Source organism: Salvelinus namaycush, unplaced genomic scaffold (assembly GCF_016432855.1).
Source record: "Salvelinus namaycush isolate Seneca unplaced genomic scaffold, SaNama_1.0 Scaffold9, whole genome shotgun sequence".
In the NCBI taxonomy this organism is placed as follows: domain Eukaryota; kingdom Metazoa; phylum Chordata; class Actinopteri; order Salmoniformes; family Salmonidae; genus Salvelinus; species Salvelinus namaycush.
In genome coordinates this window covers 658,639-676,144 of record NW_024061641.1, presented here as the reverse complement: position 1 = coordinate 676,144, position 17,506 = coordinate 658,639, and the positions used below count along the sequence as shown (strand labels likewise).

The following is a 17,506-nucleotide window of genomic DNA, read 5'->3' as shown; positions in this document are numbered from 1 at the left end:
GGGAAAGAAAACGGGGGTTGGTCAATAGCAGCAGTGTCATTTGCTGCGTTCAAAACAACTGGGAAGTCTGAAAAACTCAAGGTCAAATCATGAGATCAGTGATCTTCAGGCTGGAAAGTCAGAGCTCTAAGAAGAGGCCCGAGTTCCCGAGTTGGATGACCGTTCAAATTGATTTTTCCCCAGTCGGAGCTCGTTTTTTCCCCCCCGAGTTCCCGGTTGTTTTGAACGTGGCATAAAAATAAAAACCTGAGCGAAAACTTTCTTGACAAGAATTCAAAACAGAACAGAGCTGAGCCTATCAGTAGCTGCAGAACAGAGCTGGGCCTATCAGTAGCTGCAGAACAGAGCTGGGCCTATCAGTAGCTGCAGAACAGAGCTGGGCCTATCAGTAGCTGCAGAACAGAGCTGGGCCTATCAGTAGCTGCAGATGGGCTTTGCCTCCCAAATCGCACCCTACTTCCTATATAGTGCACTACTTTTGAACAGAACCCATAGGGATACGTCAAAAGGTCACATTTGGGACAAGACCTGTGTGTTGACATGTAGCCTAGCGTTTCCCCAACTCGTTTTTGTTGTAGCCCCCTTTTTGTTTTAAAGGGTATCTGTGACCAACAGATGCATATCTGTATTCCCAGTCATGTGAAATTCATAAATTAGTTCCTAATGAACTGATTTAAATTGACTGATTTCCTCATATGAACCGTAACTCAGTCAAATCCTAGAAAATTGTTGCATGTTGCGTTTATATTTTGGTTCAGTGTCGTGTGATATGTTACATTTCATATGGTATGTATTAATGTCCATCACCCATTTCGTATGATATGTTACAAATTACAATTCGTATTATACACTACATCGCAAAAAAGTATATGGACACCACTTCAAATTAGTGGATTCATCTATTATAGCCACACCCGTTGCTGACATGTGTATAAAATCGAGCACACAGCCATGCAATCTCCATTGACAAACATTGGCTTCACTGAAGAGCTCAGTGACTTTCAACGTGTCACCGCCATAGGATGCCACCTTTCCGACAAGTCAGTTCGTCAAATTTCGGGACACCGCTAGAGCTACCCCCGGTTAACTGTAAGCTCTGCTATAGCTAAGTGGAAATGGCTAGGAGCAACAATGGCTCGGCCGCGAAGTGGTAGGCCACACAAGCTCACAGAACGGGACAGCCGAGTGCTGAAGCGTGTAGCGTGTGGAAATAGTCTGTCCTCGGTTGCAACACTCACTACCGAGTTCCAAACTGCCTCTGGAAGCAACGTCAGCACAAGAACTGTTCGTCCGGAACTTCACGAAATGGGTTTCCACACAAGCCTAAGATCACCATGCGCAACGCCAAGCTTCTGCTGGAGTGGTGTTAAGCTCGCCGCCATTGGAGTCTGGAGTAGTGGAAAAGCGTTCTCTGGAGTGATGACTCACGCTTCACCATCTAGCAGTCCAACCGATGAATCTGGGTTTGGCAGATGCCAGGAGAACGCTACCTGCCCCAATGCATAGTGCCAACTGTAAAGTTTGGTGGAGGAGGAATAATGGTCTGGGGCTGTTTTTCATGGTTCGGGCCCCTTAGTTCCAGTGAAGGGAAATCTTAATGCTACAGCATACAATAACATTCTAGATGATTCTGTGCTTCCAACTTTGTGGCAACAGTTTGGGGAAGGCCCTTCCTGTTTCAGCATGACAATGACCCCGTGCACAAAGCCAGGTCCATACAGAAATGGATTGTTGAGATCTGTTTGGAAGAACTTGACTGGCCTGCACAAAGCCCAGACCTCAACCCCATCGAACACCTTTGGGATGAATTGGAACACCGACTGCAAGCCAGTCCTCATTGCCCATCATCAGTGTCCGACCTCACTAATGCTCTTCTGGCTGAATGGAAGCAAGTCCCCACAGCAATGTTTCAACATCTAGTGGAAAGCCTTCCCAGAAGAGTAGAGGCTGTTATAGCAGCAAAGGGGAGACCAACTCCATATTAATGCCCATGATTTTGGAATGAGATGTTCGACAAGCAGGTACTTTTGGTCATGTAGTGTATGTTATGAATTTTGAAATGTTATGAATTCTAGCTAGGTGGCTAATGTTAGCTAGCTCACTAACGTTAGCTAGGCTAGGGGTTATGTTTAAAGTTAGGATTAAGTTTAGGAGTTAAAGTGGTAAGGTTTGGGTTAGTTAAGTAACCATTGATCTTATGTAACCATACAAAACGTAATATATACTAAATGGAGTCTTTGCGATTTACGTACAGAATCATACGAAATGCTCTGAGACCAGGTTGAGCCTGTTCTACAGCCTCTGGACTGCTCTGACTGGTGTCAAAAGTCAACTTTGTCTCTCACAACCAACATGGCTCTACACAGTAATGTCCACAAAGTACAGATTTGTCAATAAAACATTCACAAATAGTTATGCTACTATTATATTTTAAATGAATGGAGCTTGAATGCCACTTGTGGCGGGGGAGAAAATACGAGAAGAATACACACACACGTTTGGATATATAGGTAGGCTACTAACCTCGTCCCATTTGATAAACTTGCTCCCCCGTTTTAGTATGTCGTGAACCGACACAGGTTTGAGCTGTAGAGCGTGGACTCCGGGCTTCGCCCCTGCCATGGCTCCGGGTCAACGCCGTGTGGCAACGCCTAAACTCCGGGTGCGGCGACCTGCCCTAGTCACTGCCCCTTGGTCCTCGGGGCTAAGTCCTTTTCCGGGATGAGCTGTGACTTGCAGCTCTAGGACTTAGTAAATACGATTATGTGTCTCTTAATAGTCGAGGTTTGAGTATTCAGCTATCCTAAAATAATTATAAAAGTCTCACGTTGAGAAGAGTCGAGTAACTGCGTTCTTGTGCGCAGCGCGTATGTCTCGTTTAATTGCGTTGAATGGCTGTAAAGCAGCCTATCTTCATTCCATCCGCCTATTATTGTCTCCCTCTCTCTCTTTCGTTTTCTTTTAAAAGCTGTCCTCAAACTTTCCCTTCTCCACACTCGTCCAGCCGGATTCTAATCTTTCTTCCTTCATGTTTTTGAGAAAGGGGGGAGCACGCAGGACAGAGCGAGAAGGAAGGAGAGATTCAGTGAGGGAAAAAAATGTTTTTTTTTTTTCTCTACTCTGTCTTCTTTTCAGACAGACAGACGCGGTCATTCCATTTTTTTATTTGAGGCGTGTTCTGTGCGTTGGGGACTTTACACTGAAGCGTGGCAAGAACGTTGGAGTTTTTAACGCGCTCAAACTGCCAGCTAACACGAAGTGATCCGTTCTCATGCATGCTGCCTCCTACAACACCCCATAAAGAATGTCAGCTATGCTGTAGCGTGTTTCGTCGGCAGGTCTGGTCTTGGGCGATATGCCGCTCTAGGCGAGACCCCATCTATCCTGATCCCCTCCAAAATAGAATAGTAGCCTAGACATTGTCCGCCACAATGCACTTTTATTAATGCCAATCCATGTGGTAGCTTACCGTTTTTGAAAACAGGCTGTTGCATTGGCTTAATTGAGACCTGACAAAAACATACATTTACATAATTTAACAAATTAAATTCATTAATTTGCAGTAAAGTCATTTTCTGTTCTCATTCTCGGAGTGGACACGTTGTTTGCAGAGTTCACAACCTGCTACACTTGTGAGAAACACGTTTTGGTTTATTTCATAACCATCATTTATGTGTAAAAACAACAACAACAAAAAAGCTAGCAAAATGTTTAACCCCAAATGAATATCATTGGTTCAGAGTTTGGTTTTGATATGCACATGGACACGCCCCTGTGCGGTTTGGTCAGCATGTAAGTCAACAAAGTCATTCAAAAAAAATCCATTGTGAATGATAATAGTTGATAATCACCAGGCTTCAGTGTGAAAGAGCCAAAATGTCTCTGAGGATCCCATATATCCAGAGGAAACGTCAGGAAATACCTGAACACTTTTCCCTTACACAATATCAGCTGTGTCGAACCCGAGCTCACTGGTTGAGGGAAACTCTGAGGGCCCAGAATAGGCTAGTTCGCTATTTACAGCTCTGGGACGGACCCAGTTGATTGAGTTGATACAATGCTTCACTTCACTAGCTTCACTTCACTAGCTGTAGCACAAGTCAAGACAGATAGAACGGGAGGCAGACAGGCGGAGTAGAGAGATGAATGTGACTGAAAGAACTTGCATTTTCATCAGGATATTTTCTCATGTTTTTATTTTGTCGGCTTTATGTATTTTTACTTAGTTGACAATGAAAGTTATAGGACAATGGGCACACACTGGTTGAATCAACGTTGTTCCCACGTCAATTCAATGAAATTACATTGGGGCCTCCTGAGTGGCAGAGTGGCCTAAGGCACTGCATCGCAGTACTAGCTGTGCCACTAGAGATCCTGGTTCGAGTCCAGGCTCTGTTGCAGCCAATCGGGATACCCATGGGGCGGTGCACAATTGGCCCAGCGTCGTCCGAGTTAGCGGAGGGTTTGGCCGGCAGGGATGTTCTTGTCCCATTGCGCACTAGCAACTCCTGTGGCTGCTTGGCACAATGGATGCTGATGTTGTTGGTGTACAGTGACACATTGGTGCAGCAGGTTAAGTGGGCATTGTGTCAAGAAGCAGCTTGGCTGGGTTGTGTTTCAGAGGATGCATGGCTCTTGACCTTTGCCTCTCCTGAGTCTGTACGGGAATTGCAGCAATGGGACAAGACTGTAGATACCATCGTGGGACAAGACTGTAGATACCATCGTGGGACAAGACTGTAGATACCATCGTGGGACAAGACTGTAGATACCATCGTGGGACAAGACTGCTTGTGTGTCCAGTAGGAGGCCTACTGCTGCATTGTCCTGAATTCCACGAGCTCGTTTCTTTAGCCGCCAATGGCTCACGGTACATCAGCAGTGTCCATATGACAGAGGCTTGTGCTAACATTACAACTTTCTAAAAATGTACTTGAAAGTGGCCCTCCAGTCTCCTTTTCACCTCACATGAACCTGATTTACTTAACAAAGGGCACATCTCAATAGGTTGTCCAGGTAACTCGTGACACCACAAGTGGAGGGGGGGGGGGGGGCCTTTCCTCTTTTGTTCTCTATTGGTCCTCAGGCAATGACATCACCACTTCCCATCAAACCAACTCCTTGAATGCAAAGTTCAAAAATCACTGGAAGACGTCTTTAAGGAAAACGTTTTTTATTTTTAATGTTTAGCTTCACATAATATAATTAATTGTAAAAAAAAAAAAAAAAAAAGTGCATTAAAATGTCTGTAAGAGGATAAGCAACAACAAATGTAGGTATTAATAAAGCACTTCAAAATCTTCTAAAATACTTTTTACAACAGAGGAGGAAGAGGAGGAAGAGGAGGAGGAGTGCCAAGATGGAGTTGGCTTCCAAACAGCGCCCCCTGTCAGTCATCTAGTGTTTATATAAATCATTGGCTCAGAAACCAGCTAGCTATTACATTGAAATGTATGAATTGTTTTACATTGGTTGTTATTCCATTGAAATCCACAAAGTGCTTTGCATTGGTTTTTCAGGTAGCCAAGGAAGGCACTGAACCTCAAGTTTCCCCACAAACCCCAGTGCTTGAGATGTCCTCCTCTAACTCGTACCATTCCTCAATAACTTCATTCCCAGTGTGCTGCACTGACTGCTGACAGGTTAGGACAGTCCCGTGTGGCTCAGTTGGTAGAGCATGACACTTGCAGTGCCAGGGTTGTGGGTTCGATTCCCACAAGGAACCATTATTGAAATGTATGCACTCACTACTGTACTGCATGTAAAATGACAGACAGGGCCATTTTTATTTATGTCTTTTGATAAAAGTTTAAACGTCATCAATGAGCATCTCTATCTCGTCACCCTTAGATATTAGAAAACATATATCTTCTGTGTTGTAGGGGTGACATGCTGTGACTAAGTGACATCATGAGTTGTCTTCCGGAGAGAACGAAGAGGCCAACAAGTGACCTGGCAGAGGATGCTGAAACACTTCTAATGGTAAGACAATCTTGCCTCCATCATCATACAGAATGGAAATTATACACCCCTCATTCAAATTGTAAGTATACATGCTAAATGATTACACATACTGTGATGAGAACATTTTCTACAATGTAGTCCACCTGTCCTATCAGTGAAAATGCTTCCCTTATCCAGAGAGTGTGACAGTCACTTCTAACAGACCTGTTAACTTTCTTTGTTGTTATTTTTAAGGTTGGAAGCAACAGGTGCAGGGACAAGCTACACTGCTCACAGTGTAAATGTATGTACTGGACCGGTGCTGGACCCAGCCCATCTGTCTTGTTCATCTTGTATTTTCCATTGTGTTGGTGATAGGTGGGGTGAAATAAAAGATTGTTTGCATTGCATTGTCTCATTTGTAACTTCTATAATTCAGTATTAAAAATAAATAAATGTTAGATATGTAAATACATTATTATTAACAATAACAAGAAAAGAAATAGAAATGATATAGATGGGTTATAGTTCATTAGATAACCCAATGTGTTAAAACCCAACATGACTACCATAAGGTAGGTGCCAAACAGTCTCACTTCCCTCTCCCCTTAAAAATAAACATACATTTAAAAGAACTTCCCTCTCTCTCCTACCCGGAACAGAGTGCACCAGCCCCCTGACACACACACACCTTCCCATCCTCCAGACATGTGTGTTGGAAGGCCACATTGAAGAGTGGACACCTGTGGTGGCAATAGTCCCATTCACTCTCTCCTCTCTCCTGCTCTCTCCCACTCTCTCTCTCTCTCTCTCCCTCTAGAGCCTGGTATTAACTGATAAGTGTCAGTCCCCTCTAATCACTTTCCCTACTTCAGCCTCTACAACACGGCCGTGTTCCAAATGGCTCTCTATCCCCTATATATAGTGCACTACGTTTGACCAGAGTCCTATAGTCCCTGGTCAAAAGTAGTGCACTACATCGGGAATAGGGTTCCATTTGGGACTCATAGCAGGTGGTCTGTTCCCAAAGGAAATATACACTAAATTATCCGAGAAACTTATTAATAGTCTATTCTTTATACTAACCTTTTGTTTCTGCCAACTATCAATATATTGTGATGAGAGTAAAGACACACTGACAAACACAGCTGTGCCCTGTGGCCATGTTCCCTATTGGCCTGATTAGTGACTGAAGGTCAGAGAGCGGGTGAGAGAGATTGACAGAGAGGATGAGGGGGGATAGAGATGGGGGGGAAGAGAGGGTGGGAGGGAGAGAGGGAAAAGAGAGGAGAGAGAGAGAAGAGAGGAGAGAGAAAAGAGGGGAGGAGAGAGATTAAAGGAAGCATCATTTGAAAGTCGTTAAATTAGGTTATGAAGAGAGAGGAAGATGAAGATGAGGACAAACATGGAAAGAAGAGGGAGAGATGCATGAGGTAATTATGAAAGCCCTCCTTCCCGCTTTCTCTCCCCCCTCCCTCGCTCCCTCCCGTCTTTCACTCTCTCTCCCTCCCTCTCTCTCTCTCTCCCTCTCTCTCCCGTCTTTCACTTTCTCTCCCTCCCTCCCTCTCTTGCTCGCTCCTTCCCTCTCTCTCCCTCCTTCCCTCTCTCTCTCCATCCCTCCCTCCCTCTCTCTCCCGTCTTTCACTTTCTCTCCCTCCCTCTCTCTCCCGTCTTTCACTTTCTCTCTCCCTCTCCCTCCCTCCCGTCTTTCACTTTCTCTCCCTCCCTCTCTCTCCCGTCTTTCACTTTCTCTCTCCCTCTCCCTCCCTCCCGTCTTTCACTTTCTCTCTCCCTCCCTCCCGTCTTTCACTTTCTCTCCCTCCCTCTTTCACCGCCCTTCCTCTCTCTTTGTCTCATTCACTCTCTCCTTTCACTGATATCCAAACATTTCTGACAGCATGCCAAGGACTCACAAAGACACATTGTATCGGAGCGTACACACACACACACACAACGTTCCCGCTCTCTTTTTCACTCACACACACAATTACACTGTGTTAGCGTGAGATTAAATTACAGTGTAAAATGCAGTAGATATGTTGACTCGTAAAGCTCGTCTGTGGCTGCAGAAGCCTAGTTCTGTGTTGACTACAACTATACTACACAGTAGAGGACACTGCACTTCCTTATGTAGTGGTCCTACACCCCCATCTAGTGGTCGCTTGGTGCTATTACTGCACTGATACTGTAAGTTGAGCAATAGTTCAGAACGAGGAAGCAGGTTGAGAGGAGTTTCTATCGGGACCATGTTAACCCTTTAGGTCTCAGCACTTAGATATCAATCTCTACTAAGCTAACATACATTATGGAATTGTTTTAAGATTGATTTTGAATTTTAGGAACCCTGTAGGTATAAAAAATAAATAATATTTGATGAAACAGAATTTGTCCTTTTCTGCTATAGCCCAGATAAACGCATTGAATAACACATTCAAAAATGGCAAAAAAAAGAGACAGTCAAAAAATAAATGATAAGGAACAAGGTTTTGAAGGTGTCTGTCCTATAACTAGGAGATATACAGTGCATTCGGAAAGTATTCAGACCCCTTGACTTTTCCATTTTTTAAAAAGGTTACAGCCTTGTTCCAAAATGTATTAAATTGTTTTTTCCCCCTCATCAATCTACACAATACCCCATAATGACAAAGCAAAAACTTTTTTTTGAAATGTAAAATAAAAATGTAAAACTGAAATATCACATCTACCATTTAATTTGGGTTGAGTATGTCGCTGCACAGGTCAGGTATGTCGCTATTATTCTACAATGTAGAAAATAGTCAAAATAAAGAAAAACCCTTGATTGAGTAGGTGTGTCCAAACTTTTGACTGGTACTGTAGATAGGTGTGTGCCTTTCCAAATCATGTCCAATCAATTGAATTTACCACAGGTGGACTCCAATCAAGTTGTAGAAACATCTCAAGGATGATCAATGGAAAACGGATGCACCTGAGCTCAACTTCAAGTCTCATAGCAAAGGGTCTGAATACTTATGTAAATAAGGCATGGCATCATTATGGGGTATTGTGATGTCATTATGGGGTATTGTGATGTCATTGTGATGTCATTATGGGGTATTGTGATGTCATTATGGGGTATTGTGTGTAGATTGATTTAAATACATGTTTTTCCTCATCAATTTTAGAATAAGACTAACGTAACAAAATGTGGAGAAGGTCGAGGGGTCTGAATACTTTCCGAATGCATTGTATGTGTGTATATATACAGTACCAGTCAAAAGTTTGGACACACCTAGGGTTTTTCTTTATTTTTACACATTATACCCTATGCACTTTTTACAGCCTGGTACTGGGTTACCTGGGTTACCTTCAGACGACTCCTCTGGAGCTTGTGTGTGTTGTCAAGCACAACAACAGACACCTTCGCATTCGTGAGAGTTTTCAATATTGGCAGTGGTGGAAAAAGTATCCAATTGTCAAACTTGAGTAAAAGTAAAGATACCTTCATAGAAAATGACTCAAGTAAAAAGTGAAAGTCACCCAGTAAAATACTACTTGAGTAAAAGTCTAAAAGTATTTGGTTCTAAATATACTTATGTACCAAAAGTAAAAGTATAAATAATTTCAAATTCCTTATACTAAGCAATGCAGACGGCACATTTCCTGTTTTCGTTTTTTACGGATAGTCAGGGGTACACTCCAACACTCCGACATTATTTACAAGCACTGCATTTATATTTAGTGAGTCTGCCAGATCAGAGGCAGTAGGGATGACCACGTGTTCTCTTGATAAGTGCGCGAATTTGACCGTGTACATTATTTTCATTAGGAATGTAGTGAAGTAAAAGTTGTCAAAAATATAAATAGTAAAGTACAGATACCCCCCCAAAAACAACTTCATTAATACTTTAAAGTACTTTTACCTAAGTACTTTACACCACTGAATATTGGTGACATTTGTTTGTATCACTAACGGTTTGGTCGGGACAGTCGGTTTTGTGACACCTCTTTGAAATGACGTAGTCCGCGACAGAGTTCAGAGGACTGCTGTAAGCTTGTTGATGTCATAGAGCCAATCAAAGTCTCTCCTTTCGATATTAGTGACATTAGATTGTAGCTCTCACGGTTTTGGGTTGAACACATGATTCTGTGGATATTTTCTCGTCCACAGCTTCTCACGTGTAGAAAAGGGCCGCTTTTCACAAGCCCCGTGTTATGGAACAGCTGCAAACTTCATGTCGGCGGAAAAAGGGGATTGAGCTGCAGCCACTATAATAAATACACAGAGGGCTATTCTATATTCAAAATGACGTCGCCGTGTGATGCACAGGTGCCTCAATCAACTCTAGGGGGTTTTAAGGGGCAATCTGTGATTGGTACATCGAATTTTGGACTTTGGACAGTCATACCCCACCAGAACACAAAACATATGAACCTAACATGGCAACCAAACACTGTATAGCCACATAATATGGTTACAACTATTATTTTGATCAGTCCTGGCATCGAAAGATCTGTCTGAATATTTACATTTCTCCAACCCCTTTCCCTCAGTTGTTTACCAAAACAGTGGCAGGTTTCCCACTTTGTTCTTGTTTGAACTGCAGCTGGGTACACTACAAAGCAGGGTCAATGAAACAGATAACTTTGATAATCAACCAGAAATACCTAGAGATTTTCTGGTTCATTAAAAAATCTACACTTACGTTGTTAGGTTGTTAGGTTGTTAGGTTGTTGGGTTGTTGGGTTGTTACGTTGTTGGGTTGTTGGGTTGTTACGTTGTTAGGTTGTTGGGTTGTTGGGTTGTTGGGTTGTTACGTTGTTAGGTTGTTGGGTTGTTACGTTGTTAGGTTGTTAGGTTGTTGAGTCAATTAGACCACGCCCATTTGGTGTTTATCTTTCTCCATACAAAGTTTATTTAGTTAACTAGCTAACTAAATCTCTAGCTAACTAAATCTCTAGCTAACTAAATCTCTAGCTAACTAAATCTCTAGCTAACTAAATCTTGCATTGTAGGGTACACCTCTGATGGTACCTTTAAGGAACAAAGTAGCACCAGGCAAATTTGATATCCGTCTATGAATTTGAGTGTTCACAACTCTCCAACACCATCCCTCAGTTGTTCACCTAAAAAGTGGTGGTTGTCTGAACTGCAGATTGTCCAATTCATACACAAAGAGTAGCAACATTACCTGTTAGGCTCAGACAACAGCCCCATTTATATCATTACTGTGACATTGGACTGAGCAGGATCAGGAGGACCAGCTAGAGTTGGTCCACAGGTGTATCTCAATACTCTCTTAGTCCCCTCTCTGTGTCCTCATTTACTTTCTTTGTTCCTTTGTCTTGTTTTTATTCTTTGTGATTGTTTTTGACATGCCTCAGCAGATTAGTCTTCTGAATGAATCTTTTACCACACACTGAGCAGCCATGTTGTTTCTCTCCTGTGTGAGTCAGTTTGTGCTTAGTTAGGTTCCTATTGACACTGAAGCTTTTCCCACAGTCACCACAGCTATATGGCTTCTCTCCTGTGTGAGTCCGTATATGTTCAATTAGTGTCTTCTTGACACTAAAGCTTTTTCCACAATCACCACAGCTAAAAGGTTTCTCTCCTGTGTGAGTCCGTATATGTTCAGTTAGTGTCTTCTTGAGATTGAAGCTTTTCCCGCAGTCGCCACAGCTAAAAGGTTTCTCTCCTGTGTGAATCAATTTGTGCCTGGTTAGATGCTGCTTGAGACTGAATCTTTTCCCACAGTCACCACAGCTAAATGGATTTTCCCCTGTGTGAATTAGTTTGTGCCTGGTTAGATGCCCCTTCAGACGGAAGCTTTTCCCACAGTCACCACAACTGAACGGTTTCTCTCCTGTGTGAATCCTCATGTGCCTGGACAGATGCCCTTTTTGTTTGAAGATCTTTCCACAAACAGGGCAGGTGCAGGGTTTCCCACTGTGACAGAGTCGGACATGGGCCTTTAGTTTACAGGTGGAGTTGTAGCGTTTTTTGCAGAATCTACATTCACTGGGTCTCTTCTTGGTGAGAGTCACATGTCTCTTCAGGTCAGCTTTCAGAGCAAACGCTTCACCACAGTCACAGCAGCTGTGAGTTTTTCTAGATGTAGTGCTGGGTTTGGTCAGGTGTTTCTCCAATGGTGGGCTGCTGTCAAGTCCTACTGGGTCACTGCTTACAGCTGAACTGTGGCTGGAGGCATTGTTTTGATTATCTGGAGGGTCACAGGGAATGTAGAGACCCTTAATGTGGGTCACAGTGATAAAAGGTTTGAGATCCACTGGTTTAGAGTCACTCTCTCTGTTCTCCACAGTCTGGGTTTGGTCCTCCTGATCACATTCACTTTTCACACAGGAAGGAGAGAAAATGAACCCTATGATATCAGCCTCCAGACCTTGAAGCTGCTCTTCCTCCTGACTGGTCCTCACTTCCTCCTGTTCCTCTTTAATCTGTATGGTCTCTGGGTCCTCCTGTCCCAGACTGGGGCTCCACTCCTGCTCACAGTGCTGCTGCTCAGGGGGAACCTCCTCTTCAGAGACAGAGAGCTGCAGGGAGTCTGGAGGGAAGGAGAAGACGAGCAGAGGTTATTTATACAGCCTTGATACAGATGTAGACTGGTGCCAGAGGGGATGGCTGATGTTTTACATGCTCCTAACCAACTGTGTAATTTTGGCAGGCGGGTTTTCACGTTGTTTGTAACTTTAAAAAACCCTGGAATGGGTAGGTGTGTCCAAACTTTTGACTGGTACTGTATGTATATAATCAGTAAAAAAAAAAAGATATATATAATAAAATTATGGATTTAACACGACTGGGAATATAGATATGCATCTGTTGGTCAGATAAATAAATATAAATAAATAAAGTCGTGGATCAGAAAACCAGTCAGTATCTGGTGTGACCATTTGCCTCATACAGTGCGACACATCTCCTTCACATAGAGTTGATCAGGCTGGTGATTATGGCCTGTGGAATGTTGTCCCACTCCTCTTCAATTGGCTGAGTGAAGTTGAACTGGAACACGCTGTCGTACACGTCAATCCAGAGCATCCCAAACATGCTCAATAGGTGACATGTCTGGTGAAAATGCAGACATCTGTGGCATTGTGTTGTGTGACAAAACTGCACATTTTAGAGTGGTCTTTTATGGTCCCCCAGCACAAGGTGCACCGTTGTAATGATCATGCCGTTTAATCAGCTTCTTGATATGCCACACCTGTCAGGTGGATGGGTTATCTTGGCAAAGGAGAAATGCTCACTAACAGGGATGTAAACACATTTGTGGACAAAATTTGAGAGAAATAAGCTGTTTGTGTGTATGGAACATTTCTGGGATCTTTTATTTCAGCTCATGAAACATGGGACCAACACTTTACATGTTGCAAGGGGCCAAATGATTCATATAAAAGGTCCAAATGATTCATATAAGGTTCAAATTATTCATATAAAGGTCCAAATGATTCATATAAAGGCCCAAATGATTCATATAAGGCCCAAATGATTCATATAAGGTGTGAATGATTCATATAAAGGCCCAAATGATTCATATAAAGGTCCAAATGATTCATATAAAGGCCCAAATGATTCATATAAGGTTCAAATGATTCATATAAAAGGCCCAAATTATTAATATAAGGTCCAAATGATTCATATAAAGGTCCAAATGATTCATATAAAGGTTCAAATGATTCATATAAGGTTCAAATGATTAACATAAGGTCCAAATGATTCATATAAAAGGCCCAAATGATTCACATTAAAGGACTAAATGATTAATATAAAGGTTCAAATGATTCATATAAAAGGTCCAAACGATTCATATAAGGTTCAAACGATTCATATAAGGTCCAAATGATTCATATAAGGTCCAAACAATTCATATAAGGTCCAAACGATTCATATAAGGTCCAAATGATTCATATAAAAAGTCCAAATGATTCATATAAAAGTTACAAATGATTCATATAAGGTCCAAATGAAGCACTGTTTAGTATTTGATCCTTTGCATCCAGTAACTGACTAAAGTCTGCAACCCATTTGACCCCACCAAGACGGGATCTTCTCTGGTGACGCCCTGACAGGTCTGTACTGCAGCCAGTAGTTTTTTAGTTTTTTTAAAGTATTTTTTGCCTTATGTCTCATATTCAGCAAATGAAATGCATGTTCAATTGGATGTAAATCTGGAAATTGACTTCGCCAGTAAAGAACTTTACATTTTTTGGGGGCGCAGAAAAAACTCCCTAGTTGCTATGGCTATATGTTCGGGGTCATTGTCTTGCTGTAATGATGAAGCGCCGTCCAATGAGTTTTGGAGGCATTTGCTTGTACTTTAGCAGACAATATATGTTAGCAGACGATACGTTTCTGTACACTTCAGAATGAATGTGGCTGCTGCAGTCAGCAGTGACATCATCAATGGAGAAAAAAAAAAGTGAGCCAGTTCCAGTGGCAGCCATACATGCCCAAGCCATAACAGCCCAAGTCATACATGCCCAAGCCATAACAGCCCAAGCCATACATGCCCAAGCCATAACAGCCCAAGTCATACATGCCCAAGCCATAACAGCCCAAGCCATACATGCCCAAGCCATAACAGCCCAAGCCATACATGCCCAAGCCATAACAGCCCAAGCCATAACAGCCCAAGCCATAACAGCCCAAGCCATAACAGCCCAAGTCATACATGCCCAAGCCATAACAGCCCAAGTCATACATGCCCAAGCCATTACAGCCCAAGCCATAACAGCCCAAGCCATACATGCCCAAGCCATTACAGCCCAAGCCATAACAGCCCAAGCCATACATGCCCAAGCCATAACAGCCCAAGCCATAACAGCCCAAGCCATAACAGCCCCCCCGGACAGTTTCTTCCCCCACCCCACACTTTCCTTTTGCCATCATTCTGATGTTAATCATTAATGTTAATCTTTGTTTTTATCTGTCCACAATCTTTTTCCCCCCAGAACTCTGCAGGCTCTTTTAAGCAAACTGTAACCTGCCCATCCTGTTTCTGAAGCTAACTAGTGGCACCTCACAGTGTGACCTCTGTAGTTCCAACCTGGTCTCAGAGCATTTCGTATTATTATGTAGGTAAATCCCTGACACACCATTTAGTATGGTGTGTATTACATTTGTGGATGTCCATCACCCATTTCTTAAAATATGTTACGAATTTGCTAAATGTAACTATAACTATGTGTGCAAAAGGCATGAGTTAGGTAATAAATAGGCCATAGGAGCAAATAATTACAATTTAGCAGATTAACACTGGAGTGATAAATGAGCATATGATGATGTGTATATAGAGATACTGGTGTGCAAAAGAGCAGAAAAGTAAATAAAAACAGTATGGGGATGAGGTAGGTAGATTGGGTGGGCTATTTACAGATGGACTATGTACAGCTGCAGCGATCGGAATCCATGGTCCAAGATAAGTTTTGATCGCGCGGACTGGGATATGTTCTGGGTTCCGACACGGTTCATCAGGAAGTGTATAGGGCAGTGGTTCCCAAACTTTTTATAATCCCGTACCCCTTCAAACATTCAACCTCCAGCTGTACCCCCTCTAGCACCAGGGTCGTAAACCACACTCTCAAATGTTGTTTTTTGTGCCACACTGTTATGCTGGTGAATGAGGACCCAAAAGCGACGTAATAGTAACAGAGTCTTTATTCCAGTATAAAACAAATAATGATTCTCCTGGATAATATCAATGGTCAATCCAAAACAGGAACTGAAATCCTCTCGTCAATAGAGAGGAACGACTGGAGACGCGACCACAGACCGCAGGTCGCTTCAGGAAGGCACTGGCCGTAGCTGACATAGACACCTGCTCACACGCAGCATCTGAAGAAGGCAAAGAACACGACAGGGCGGAACAAGGACACAGGAACAGCAAACATCAAACAAGAATCCGACAAGGACAGAAGCGGAAAACAGAGGGAGAAATAGGGACTCTAATCAGAGGGCAAAATAGGGGACAGGTGTGAAAGAGTAAATGAGGTCGTTAGGAGAATGAGAAACAGCTGGGAGCAAGAACGGAACGATAGAGAGAGAGCGGGAGAGGGAGAGAGGGAGGAGGAGAGAGAGAGAAAGAGGGAAAGAACCTAATAAGACCAGCAGAGGGAAGCACAGGGACAAGACATGAAGATCAAAGACAAAACATGACAGTACCCCCCCACTCACCGAGCGCCTCCTGGCGCACTCGAGGAGGAACCCTGGCGGCAACGAAGGAAATCATCAATCAACGAACGGTCCAGCACGTCCCGAGATGGAACCCAACTCCTCTCCTCAGGACCGTAACCCTCCCAATCCACTAAGTACTGGTGACCACGTCCCCGAGAACGCATGTCCATGATCTTTCGTACCTTGTAAATAGGAGCGCCCTCGACAAGGACGGGGGGGGGGGGGGGGAAGACGAACGGGGGCGCGAAGAAAAGGCTTGACACAAGAGACATGGAAGACAGGGTGGACGCGACGAAGATGTCGCGGAAGAAGCAGTCGCACAGCGACAGGATTGACGACCTGAGAGACACGGAACGGACCAATGAACCGCGGAGTCAACTTGCGAGAAGCTGTCGTAAGGGGAAGGTTACGAGTGGAAAGCCACACTCTCTGACCGCGACAATACCTAGGACTCCTAATCCTACGTCTATTGGCGGCTCTCACAGTCTGCGCCCTGTAACGGCAAAGTGCAGACCTGACCCTCCTCCAGGTGCGCTCACAACGTTGGACAAAAGCCTGAGCGGAGGGAACGCTGGACTCGGCGAGCTGGGACGAGAACAGAGGAGGCTGGTACCCAAGACTACTCTGAAACGGAGATAGCCCGGTAGCAGACGAAGGAAGCGAGTTGTGAGCGTACTCAGCCCAGGGGAGCTGTTCTGCCCAAGACGCAGGGTTTCGAAACGAAAGGCTGCGTAATATGCGACCAATCGACTGATTGGCCCTTTCTGCTTGACCGTTAGACTGGGGATGAAACCCGGAAGAGAGACTGACAGAAGCACCAATCAAACGACAGAACTCCCTCCAAAACTGTGACGTGAATTGCGGACCTCTGTCTGAAACGGCGTCTAACGGGAGGCCATGAATTCTGAACACATTCTCAATGATGATTTGTGCCGTCTCCTTAGCGGAAGGAAGCTTAGCGAGGGGAATGAAATGTGCCGCCTTAGAGAACCTATCGATAACCGTAAGAATCACAGTCTTCCCCGCAGACGAAGGCAGACCGGTAATAAAGTCTAAGGCGATGTGAGACCATGGTCGAGAAGGAATGGGAAGCGGTCTGAGACGACCGGCAGGAGGAGAGTTACCTGACTTAGTCTGCGCGCAGTCCGAACAAGCAGCCACGAAACGGCGCGTGTCCCGCTCCTGAGTAGGCCACCAAAACCGCTGGCGAATAGAAGCAAGCGTACCCCGAACGCCGGGATGGCCAGCTAACTTGGCAGAGTGAGCCCACTGAAGAACAGCCAGACGAGTAGAGACAGGAACGAACAGAAGGTTACTAGGACAAGCGCGCGGCGACGCAGTGTGAGTGAGTGCTTGCTTTACCTGTCTCTCAATTCCCCAGACAGTCAACCCGACAACACGCCCTTCAGGGAG

General features: G+C 43.9%; 1 protein-coding gene and 1 long non-coding RNA gene across 4 annotated transcripts in view; one reads left to right on the top strand and one right to left on the bottom strand.

The window, feature by feature from the left end:
- Positions 1–17,506, bottom strand: part of LOC120043328 (zinc finger protein 2-like) — a 401,596-nt gene that overhangs the window by 172,370 nt on the left and 211,720 nt on the right. Inside the window, exon 3 of one of the 3 annotated variants that reach the window (XM_038987952.1) lies at positions 10,755–12,464. The exons of the other annotated variants lie outside the window; for them this stretch is intronic. Coding sequence (XP_038843880.1) covers positions 11,254–12,464 — 1,211 coding nt within the window. The 3' untranslated portion in view covers positions 10,755–11,253. Of the gene's footprint in view, positions 1–10,754; positions 12,465–17,506 lie in introns of those variants that run through there. 3 annotated transcript variants of the gene reach the window in all.
- Positions 5,244–6,348, top strand: LOC120043348. Its single transcript, XR_005476409.1, has 3 exons — positions 5,244–5,642; positions 5,883–5,982; positions 6,199–6,348. It is a non-coding gene; the product is annotated as an uncharacterized LOC120043348 (long non-coding RNA).